The 11,760-nt window shown below is 41.7% G+C and overlaps 1 protein-coding gene across 1 annotated transcript; it reads left to right on the top strand.

The window, feature by feature from the left end:
* The first annotated feature begins 6,969 nt into the window (after positions 1–6,969).
* On the top strand, positions 6,970–8,615 carry id2a (inhibitor of DNA binding 2a). Its single transcript, XM_059981926.1, has 3 exons — positions 6,970–7,576; positions 7,781–7,844; positions 8,402–8,615. The coding sequence occupies exons 1-2, from the start codon at positions 7,220–7,222 to the stop codon at positions 7,835–7,837; spliced, it is 414 nt and encodes a 137-aa protein (XP_059837909.1). The 5' UTR covers positions 6,970–7,219; the 3' UTR covers positions 7,838–7,844; positions 8,402–8,615.
* Positions 8,616–11,760: the final 3,145 nt, after the last annotated feature.

Below are 11,760 nucleotides of genomic sequence, written 5' to 3' on the forward strand. Positions count from 1 at the left end.
TCTGCAGAGCCCTGCAATTAAGGGAGGTACAGTTCCCATACCAGGCAGTGATGCAGCCAGTCAGGATGCTCTCAATTGTGCTGCTGTAGAAGGTTCTTAGGATTTGGGGGCCCATACCAAACTTTCTCAACTGTCTGAGGTGAAAGAGGCACTGTTGTGCCTTTTCACCACACAGCTGGTGTGTACCAGACCACGTGTGGTCCTCGGTAATGTGGATGCCGAGGAACCTGAAGCTGCTTACTCTCTCAACCCCAGAACCATTGATGTCAATAGGGGTTAGCCGGTCACCATCCCTCCTGTGATCCACAACCAGCTCCTTTGTTTTTGCAACATTGAGGGAGAGGTTGTTTTCTTGACACCACTGTATCAGAGAGATGACTTCTTCCCTGTAGACCACCTCGTTATTGTAACCTTCATCAGATGAAGATTCCTTCAACTCTTGTTAGCCTAATCTGAATATTACCAGCATTTTGTGTTTTATTTCAGATTTCTTACCCCTGCAGCATTCTTAAACGATTTTCAAGATATTTAAGGTATCAAGGTATTTAAAGATCAGCTACGATCTTATCGAAGAGCAGAGTTGACATCAAAGGGCCAAATGTATTTTTCTGCTCTTAAGATACTTAAGTATAAACATTCATCCTTCAAACTATTGCACCTTACACCAAAACTTTGATCCTCCTGTAACAAAAGATAAAACACTAAATCCATGGAGTCAATGTTTTGGGTCAAGACCCTTCATCTGAAACGCGTGCCTACAGATAGAGTTTTGACTTGAAATATTGACTGTCCATTTCCCTTCATAGATGCTAGCTGATCTGCTAAGTTCCTTTGCAGTTTTGTATGTTGATCCAGATTCTAGATTTAGAACCTGCAGCCACTTGCAGTTTATATTTTGATTTGGCTCCAGTTGTTTACCATGGATTCTGTATTTTTAATTCACAATCTGTAGCTATGAATTAAGAAATCAGGAATGTAAAAAAGTGTAATTATCTGTATAGTATTTGCATTTAATAAAAAAAGATTAAAAACAGCAGGTGCGTGGCCAGAAACACATCTTTAAAGTATTTAAAGGTAAAAATACACTGGTGCAAAGTGGGGCCAGAATCGGATCATCAGTCCATCAGCTCCAGTCAGAATTATCAGCGCCGAGCAGATTTATTTTTATTGAGATGATGTACAAAACTACAAAGACACTGAGTTGCCTACATAATATTGCACACTCACTGCCTTCCAACATTAGAAAGTTGAACACCAGAGGTGGCGACGACGAATGGGGAAATTGCTCTAAAACAAATCACTCGACCCGGTCGGTACGGGTCCACAGGTACAGTACAGTAGCCCTCGTATTTGCCGCAGCTGACGGGAAGACGGACCCGGTTGCACCGCACTGGTTCCCGGTGTCCCGAAGCCCCGCCCCGGGGGCCGGGGCTGCTACAAGAAGCGCGCGGCAGGGTTCGGCTCGGCCAGAGTTCGGGGTCATGTCGCAGTGCTGAGCTCTGTACTTCTCGGGCGAACCTGAGAGGTGCAAAAGCGCAACACTTGATTACTTGCCCCGCACCACACTACCGTGTCATGAAGGAAGCAGCGGGAAGACCAGCTTTCCAGTGATCGGTAACGTGCACAGTAACAGGCGCACGGCTATTGTTGCCAGTCGGGATGTTGAATTCAGTGGGGTTTTTTTCGAAATGCGTCTTGTTAACATGTTGCATCGCTTGCAAAACAAAAGAAGAATGGGGAACGAAGTTGGCCGCTTCTGGATAGGATCAAACAAGTTTTTACTATTATTCGCCCTTCTCCTTCCCCTCCCTCCCAGAATTGTTGAGTCATCTTTTCTGAGTAACAATTTGTTGATGCAGCTGCCTTTAGTCACACTGGAAATTATTTTCGCGCAGATGGTCGACATATAGTGGGGAGATTGTGATGCGATTCTCGGTGTCTCAGAGCGCTTTATGTGAGAATGTGCAAAAAAAAAGCACTTTTGAGGAAGGTTGCCTGCAGCATTCTTCACGGTTCTTTCTGATGCCCGATTGTCTGTGCAGCTGAATAAAGTCAGGACAACAGTGAAAGGCTGGACCAGACTCGCTGACGCCAGCCTAAGAGAGCTCCCACCAGCTCTAGAACTGGCCAAAGAGTGCTTGCAGGTCCCTTGCCAGCTAATTTTCTTTATTTTTCCTTGTGACCGGAATAACATACAAGGAAAACTTTTTTTAATGTTTGAAAGACAGTTTTAAAAAGGTCGCTTTAACTTTTAATGTCAGTTAATTGCAGATAGTTATCTTAAGTTTCAAATCAATTCAGCAAGGAGTCGAAATACTTCATTCGATAAAATGAATACAATTTAACCGATTGGGTTTGAAAAAAATTAATTCGCGGAAAAGCAAATCTGGATGCTAGAGTTTAGAACAGCGAAAGCTTTCAGTTCTTCAAAAAAGTTTGTTTGGACCGATTATTCTAGAGGCATATCTGTAGCTGTGCAGCTGAAAATCCCTATGCATTTTGTTTGTGCATTTGAGAACTGCCGAGATGACTTCCCTTTAAATTTGACTTTAGAAATGCAAATAGTGCAGGTGTGTGGACCCTAAAGGCCGATCTGTGCCGAAGTGGCGAATTCAATGACAGTTTCTCAGCTCGTAATGGGCGGTGAGTAATAGCTTAGCAGTTGCTGTCCTTGTACTCCAATCTGATTGACAGCACCTATTGCCATGGTAGCCGCCTGAGTGGCGCCGCTCTGACTGGCTGGAGGGTCGCTGTGAATGGGTGACGTCACAGCTGGCGCCAGCGAGTCGGCGCGGGTTGGAGGGAGCTGCTCACTGCCGCTTGTTCTTGCCAATTAATCAGCTGTCAGCGATCAGTCAGGGAGGCGGTGGCGGGGCCAGTGGACACAGCTGAGCCAAGAACACAAAAGGACACAATGTAAGATCCGCCTGCGCCAGATGTGGACAAGTCCTTGGGAATTTAGACCTCTTAAGCTTTCTTGCATTCGCATCGCTCTGCTACACACAAAAAATGGTACTGCAGACTGTAAGAACACAAAGAAAAATAATCTGCAGCGTTGCTTGTTAAATAAAGAATTGAAATAGATCTGACTAGTGTACCCAGCTTTTTTTTAAAATTCACTTTGCGAGTTCTTCAGAATGTGGGAACCCATTGTTTTGTGCATCACGCACTCCTGTTGCAGGTAAAAGGTAATCGAATAGTTTTTATAATGGTCATTGGATTGATGCCACGTGAATTGTATGCAAAAAAATTAAGATTGCCTTTATGCCTATTACATTAATGTTACTGCATGGAGAGGGAAAATTACAAATTCTATTTTCCTATTTTTAAAAAGAAATTAAATGAAATTTGCAGGTGATAGTTCTATCATATTTTAAAAAGTGAGAAGTATGAAAGGCTAGTACTCTAAAAAGCAAATACTTGTGTAATTATGGCAGAACTATAACAAATCTGATTTTTTATTCCACAAAAAATACAGACTTAAAACTTGTAACACTAACTGTAAAATATGATTGTCATGTTAACAGTGATAGATAACACTACTAAACTATTGGAATGGAGATAATGCACTTCCCTTACTCTTAACAAAAATCCTTTGGCAGTGGTGGGCAGTTTAAAGCATGCACAGTGGATTCTGATTAGCAACAAATTAGTATCTGCTCCAATTAGCTGAAGTTTCACTAAAATAGTTAAAAAGGAATAAGACATGGGTGCAGAATTAGGCCATTCAGCCCATCAACTGCTCCACCATTCCATCATGGCTGATCACAGATCGCACTCCACCCCATACACCAGCCTTCTTGTCATATCCTTTGATGCCCTGACCAATCAGGAAATGATCAACTTCCTCTTTAAATATACCCAAAGACTTGGCCTGTACCACAGAGAGTAGCAGAGCATTCCACGGGTATACTACTTCCTGGCTTTTAAAAAAAAATTAACTCTGTTCTGAAGGGTTGTCCCTCAATTTTGTGGCTGCGGTCTCTAGTTCTGGATGTCCCCAACTGAGGAAACATCCTCTTCTCATCCACTCTACTTAGTCCTTTCAACATTTGGTAGGTTTCAATGAGATCCCCATGCATTCTTCTAAATATAAAAAAGACTCAACTGATTTTAACTGAGTAACAAATTAAGTATTTAAATAAAACAACAAACTAGAGCATTAACAGTACTGTAAGTCTATTAGTTCGTAATAGTTAATGGAGGAATTAATTCGGTGTATGCTGACATTCTTCTGATTAACTAAATGAACAAAATCAGTGAAGACACCTCATGCAAAGAGTGGGCTACTTCAAACAGAGCTTTCGAAGACTGCATCTTCCAAATCTTTTAATTGTAACTTTCAAAATGATTTTCTGTACCTTCTAATTCTTGGTATTCCTAACTTGTTGAAGTAAATGAAATCGTTTCATTTTCACTCCCGGTTGTTCTTGCCCTTTCCAAATCAGTTCTTGAAACTGCAGTAAGCAAAACAGTTCTGAGTTGTATTATTCACCAACTATCAGTGACAAAAAGCACTTTTTTTAAAGTCAAACATACACAAGTGACACTATATTTAAAGGTCACACAATGTGCACAGGATCTATAGCCAGTTACAAAATATTACATAACCATCTCCTGCCCCAATTAGTGTCCAAACAGATGAAGGGAATTCTGGCTCTTTTCTCAACTTGTTTTTGTTGTTTAAGGGTTGTCCCAAATAAGTAGCTGTCCTGATTAACCAATGGCCCAATTAACTGGGATCCACTGTATTGTAGCTTACAGTGCTGCATATCTATATAAAACCAAAAACACATTTTTGATAACTTCAAATATTGAAAACAGACGACTCAAAAAAATCCCAGGCATTGTTTACTGCAGTTCTTCATTGAAAGGCAATTCCAGTAATAGTTCACCAAAAAAAGGTACATGACATAAACAAATCTATGAATTTAGTTACTTATGAAGTTTACTGAGGATCATAAAGCAAATCCCATAAAATAGTCATTTCATACATTTTGCCTTATAAGCAGTAATTATGCTACCGAAAGAGGCCTTTTATTTAGTCTATGCTGTCTTTCGGATCCAGCCCATTTCTCCATCTAGTTCTTTGTAACCTATTCTCGTTCACAAGCTCATTAATTCCCCCAATAGAGGCAAATTGCAGTTGTCAATTAATCCACAAATCAGCATATGCAGAGGAAAACTGGGGAACCAGGAATGAACACGGGGAGAATGTGGATGGACAGTACTGGAGGACGGTCCTGATGAAGAGTTTTCAATTTGAAACATTAAATGCTCAATTTCACTTCCAATAATTGTGACTTGTCCTACAGAGTATTACAACATTTTCTGTTTTTTTTTAAAATTTTACAATTGGTCAGGATTAAATCTAGTTCACTATAGCTGATTCAAGACAACAGATGGGAAATCTCTTGATTCTGGAGCAGCTCATAAAATCACTTAGCATCAATAAAATAGTGTCAGGTTCATTTGCTTAATGCTATACAATGTGTACCAATTTAAAGTTCAAATTATAATGTTCAAAGCATTTTAATCAATTGTTAAGTCTGGATGGTGTGAGGTAGGTAGGTAGCATTATTTATGATGTATAAAGTCTAGCAGTATTGGCACGTCTTTGAATAATCACTAATGGCCTCTTATGTTAATTGAGTAACCTTTGGAATCAATAACCTGCTTCCTAAAGTCAATTCCATACATTGCTAGCATTTTCAAGGTCAATACTTAAGTTTTAGAGAATACTAAAACAATGCTGCTCAGCATGAACCCTGGTTTTTGAATAACAACACACTGTTGATAGTGACTGGGAAATGGTTCCCTTTCTCTGTACCTGGGGCAGAGCGACTTAAGAATTATCTCCCATGTTTTTAAACCTTGTTCCATTAACAAGTAATGCACATGCAGAATATCACTTCATAATAAGATGTAAGTGTTTCACAACTTCCCTTTTAATGTGTATGTGATTAGATAATTTTTCTAGAGCAGTGGGCATCATTATATTTGCTGTTTTTGAGCAGTGTGTGAATTACACCATCTCCTGGAAAAGTAGAAATGTTAAATCACTAGCATCAAACAAAAGTGCACAGTCCTTAACCATATTTGTGGAGATATGGATGTGTGTGTGTTACCAGACTCAAAAATAAAATCAGAAAATGTTGAAAGTACTCAGCAGATCAGGCAGCCGGTGTGCAGAGATATCTAGAGTAAATATTTCAAATTGATGGCACCTTGTCAGTTTTTTGTACCTTTTTAAAATTGCATCCTCTTGTTACACTCTACAATATTCAATGTTGCCACAATGAACATCTGTTACTTTCATCCTTTGATAAATTGCTGACTGGAAAAAGCAACTGAGAAACTCATAAAACATGCTGTATGAAATAACTGTTAATGCTGGATCTTAATGTCAAAGCACACTTTCCTGTTTGTCACTCTTAACCTGATACTTGGTTAAAGGAATCTCAAAAATATAGAATGGGAAATGCACATTCCAATAATGCCCACTGTCCACACAGTTCAGTGAAAATGGGGAATTTACATTAAATAAATGTTGTCTGTTGTTCTGCAGCATTTACAAGTGGAGTTATTGGAGTATGCTTACCTTTGAGGAACAGTAACTCCACCCCCCCCCCCCCCCCACCTCATCCCACCACCGCTTTACTTCCATGAACAATTATTGTAAGGCTTGGTTAAATGTATAGTAGACATAGCACACATTAATAATATACCTTCTCAAAATCGGGCTGGAGAACGCAATTAATGTAAATTAATTCCATAAAATTATGATTTTAACACAAGCTTTGAAATGTATGGGAAATTAAATTATTGGATAATCGGTCTCTGGTTGTCAGTCCCTTTAAATGTACCCGGTCAGATGAAAAAAAACCTATCTTTCAGGTTCCTTGTTGCAGGACGAAGTCCGCCTCTGCTGGAATCCAGTTGGCTGAGGGGACACGAAAGAGGTGGGTAAACATGCGGGGTTGAGCCAATAGGAGCACGAACCGAAGTTATTGACATTTCCCATCCAGCCAATGAAACGGACCAGGGAAGGAACACATTAAAGCCCGGAGTTTTGGTATAAATAAGCGAACTAGAAACGGACAGACACAGAAAACAACGGCCGGACACCATCAGTAGTGGCAAGGAGCATCTCTTACTGCAATATTTTCAGAAAAAACCTTTCCCTCCAAATAAGTCCCCGGAATCTGAAGGATCCGCGATGAAAGCTGTCAGCCCGATCCGATCGGCCAGGAAACAAAGCAGCGGCGACATTGTGCGGGGCCTGTCAGAGCAGAGCCTTGCTGTTTCCAGAAGCAAAACGCCGGTGGAAGAGCCGCTTGGCCTCCTCTACAACATGAACGACTGCTACTCTAAGCTGAAAGAGCTCGTCCCCAGCATCCCGCAAAACAAGAAAGTCAGCAAAATGGAAATCCTCCAGCATGTCATCGATTACATTCTGGATCTGCAGATCGCTTTGGACACGCACCCTTCTATCGTTCTCCACCAAAGCCAGAACTCACCCTCCAGAATGCCCCTGTCAACACTCAACACAGACGTTGCGATCCTATCCTTACAGGTATTGTCTTTCATTCTTTCGCCCACTGAATGCATGCTGCTGTTGGGTCAATTGGCAATATTGCGAGCAAACTGCATTTAAGTTTTGCAAAAAATAACTCGGATTAGTTTGAATGTGTGTCAGTCCTGTGTCTGAATGTATGAGCATATTTTCACCCTCTGGTTTAACGGTGGGGCTTCACGTTTTCCTTTCCTTTTTCACCAGGCATCTGAATTCCCCAAACAGTTGTTGTCGGACGACAGTAAGGCTTTCTGTCGTTGACCAACTGGTAAGTGTAAAAGCTCATTTTATTTCTATGCGCGTATGTGTGTTTTTTCTAAGCCTTAATTTAGAAAACCACGATAACAGGGAATTGAATCGCTGCATTTTTAAGATACAGAAATATACACTTGAGACAAGTCTTAGAAGTGAATTAGGCGCTCAGGTGCTTTGCTGACATTTCTGTCGGGAGTGTTAAAAGACTTCGTAATGTAATTTTCATTTTTCTCAAATCCATTGAGCAAAAAATTCAAAGTTTTAAAATATATATATATAAAACTCATTGGATTATTTTCTACATCGTGTTAGCTAAACTTAGCCTGAAGTTAAGCTTAAAGGAATCTCAAATTTAAAATAAATGTAGTCCAGCAAACAGCGTAGCCCCGGGTGGATGCACGTGAGTTTGTTTTAAGAGGCGCTTTGTACAGTCCCGGTTTAAGGGCGGCTGGAGTCTTGCAAAATGATGTTTGTGTGACTTCCTCTGTGGCGCCAGTCTGTCCGAAGGCCCAAGCTGTGTGTGTGTGTTTTGTTACTAACACGCCCCTCTTTCTATTCAATGTTTTGCAGGTGTTCGCACATCACGAGGCCTGAGCTGATGCAGCCCCTGGAGCGATCGTAGCCAAGTGGCCCAACAACAATCATTGACTGAATGACTTTCTAAATGATCCTCCAAACTCCCTTTTCACCCGGCCTGATCGGTTATTTATAAACGGACTGAATGCCCTTTCTTCATTTGGAAGGCTCGCAGTTGTTTTTTTTTCTAGTTTCATTATTAATATATCCCAGATGAGGGAAGCACGCACACACACTCTCACACTTACACACAAGGAATATCGTCGAAGGGATGAACTTCATCTTATGATGGTGGAGCGTAGCCAGAAGAGATCTAAGCAACAAGCAGACATTTTTTTTTGCCAGACTTTATTTTCTGGCAGACTACTGGCTGATTTTGTGAGATACACAACCTTGTGAACTCTAATCAGAGTACCGTGTATAGTAGCAGAGATGTGCATTTCTGCAACGTTGTAATGCTGTACTTAATTATTCTGAAACTTTTTATAAAAGTTAATATTGTAAATCGTACTTTTTATACAAAATAAATCGTTGCTTACTGAATGTGAAATTACTTCGTTGCTCTTGGAGTTAATGAGAAAGGTAACTGGCCTGTTGGACAACTGAATCGCTGCTTTTAGTCACTGTCAATGTGTTCACTGTTTTACAAGCAAGGGAATGTGGCTGGTCTGAGCCAGTAGGCCAACAGTATCGATTATAAAGCGAAGACCAATAATTTGCGAGCATCTCTGCTAAGCGTGTTTTGCGTTTAAAATAGCGAAAGGTCAGTGCAGGTGTATCTTAATTGTTGAAGATTTTTGTTAGGATGGACAGCTGTTTTGGCTACAGCAGCAAAATCTATTTTCAAATATCTGAAATTTGCCACTTACCCAACGCTGATCAACTGAAAATTCATAAGATTCTACAAGATGACATTTTTTTTCACAAATGGAACCGAGAATGAAGTGGGTTCAAGACCGTTTCAAAATTAAAATATTAATAAATTACGAATTATCTATTACAGAAAAAAAGAACGTTTTTATTAAACCTGTAAATGCTTCGCAACAATTTGATTGTCAGAAGTGTTATGCCTTTAATTCCAGTTTGTCAGGACTGCCCTGTACTGAACCCGCTCGCTATTTCTAAGAACTGAGAGCTGCTGTTCAGTGCCGCGCCGCAGTTCACTGGGCTATCCAGTCGCTAGCTTGCTCCACGGTGCCGGAACTCTTGCGAAACCTCTCACCTGTCTGCAAAGAGACATTAACCTGGGTTAAACAGGTGTGCGGGAGGCGCCAGCGAGTCTCGAGTTGGTGCCCTTCCCTGCCCTTGACAAAGTGCCCCCCCCACCCCACCTCAGCGCGCATTCCGGAGCAGCGTCTCCGGCTCGTTGCAATGTACCGACACAGGCGCTAGGAACGAGTCCCAGTGTTCTTGGACCAGGAAAACTCCCGGGTTCCGGGAAGTTCCCTGCATATTCCCCGCCGCTTCGGGGATACATTGCTACGCCGATAAGTAAGTTTGCTTGTTAGCACACAAGTACAACAGCTGTTAAGTGTATGCTGGACACGGCAAAGGAACAGGACTGTGGGACAGAAGCATGATGGCCACACGACCACGTGGGTTGTGTTTAATACCGAGCGGCATCGCCTAGCAACATTGGTACGGTCTAATTGGGTACCACCCTCTCTACATATACTTTACTGTGTTTACACTAATACGCCGGGGAGGGGATTTACTATGATACTTCACCACACGAGAAAAAGGCGAATTACGCCCGTCTGATTCTACTTATGCCATGATATGAACCTCTCGCCTTTGCACAGATAAACTGAGCCTGTACTTGACATTTATAGCGGTGCATTCTCACATTTTTTTCATGCAATAAACTTGGTGCAATGATTTCCCGGGACCCAAAAGTGCAAAGTGACACTGATTCCGCAGCTCACACCCTCCACCACCGCACTGCGCCAGGACCCCAGGGAAATCACCCTCGGTGCTGAAACCTACCATCATGACCATATTTCAATAAACTGTCCCCTTCTTTCTGAAGCCGGTGTTTACATTCGGGAAGTACTGACAAGTTCTCGAAATGAGTGTACAAGCCCCCTGGGGCCCTGGCCTGCCGGTTAGTGGGGGCGCCGCGCCATCTGTCGGCATTGGAGGCAAAGGCAACTTCAGAATCATCAGAAACGGGAGAAAATCCGAGCAAGTCACTCAAAATGCTGGAGGAACTCGGCAGACCAGGCAACATCTGTGGGAAAGAGTGCAGCCGAACCCGAAACCTCGACCACTCTTTGCCACAGATGCCGCCTGCTCTGCCGAGTTCCTCCAGCATTGCGTGTGTGTGTTGTTTGGAACCAGATTTAGTTATCACCAGCATATATCGTGAAATTTGTTGTCCTTGCTGCAACAGTACAATGCAATAGAGAAAACAAACTGAATTACAATAAGTATATTCATTAAGTAGTTAAATAAGTGGTGCAAAAATTTTTTTTAAAATAGTACTGTTCATGGGTTCAATGTCCATTTGGAAATCAGATGGCAGAAGCTGTCTCTGAATCGTTGAGTGAGTGCCTTCAGGCTCCTGTACCTCCTTCCTGATGGCAGCAATGAGAACAGGGTCATGGCAGTCCTTAACAATGGATGCTGCCTTGAAGATGTCCTGGATATTACGGAGGCTAATGGCCATAATGGAGCCGACAGCGGTTTATTTTGATCTCCAGATTGGTGATGCTGCCTGTGAGAGTGCACTCCACAGTACATATGTAAAAACAAATTTCTTGACAGGACATGGAGTGGACAAGATGACCAGAAGCTCGTTGGAAGACAACTGTTTACCAAAGGGAGGAAATCAGAAAAGAAGTCCCAAACAGTTGATTCTGGATGTGAAGATCATATTGGGTCTTTCACAGCTGGGTTTGGGAGTAAAGCCAAACTCTAATTTGTTTATTATTGTCATATAGACCAGGGTGCAATGACATTCATTGCTGGCATGAAACACACAGAACAGACAGCACTGGGAGCAGAAGTTTTGGAAAATCCATGCAGGGAAATGGAGAGAATATACTGACTGAGATGTGGCAATAGGCACTTTGGAAATTGAGTGATTAAAGGTTGGGTGACTTGTTGGGTCGTTTGCAGTTCAGCTCAAAATCATTGACTGGGAGTCAGAAACAACTGAAAAATTATACTTACAAAGCACTTACCTTGATCCCACAAGTCTCTAAACGAATTTTTAAGTACCTGAAGTGTGGCCGTTGTTGTGTATAGGATGAGCAGTAGTTGATATACTTCATGTGAGTGAAATTTTTTTTAAATCTGCTTCAATCAATGCTAACCAGAGTAGGTTCCCCACCCCTTCAACACAGTGCCAC

The sequence above is a fragment of the Hypanus sabinus genome, chromosome 10 (assembly GCF_030144855.1).
Source record: "Hypanus sabinus isolate sHypSab1 chromosome 10, sHypSab1.hap1, whole genome shotgun sequence".
Classification (NCBI taxonomy): Eukaryota; Metazoa; Chordata; class Chondrichthyes; order Myliobatiformes; family Dasyatidae; genus Hypanus; species Hypanus sabinus.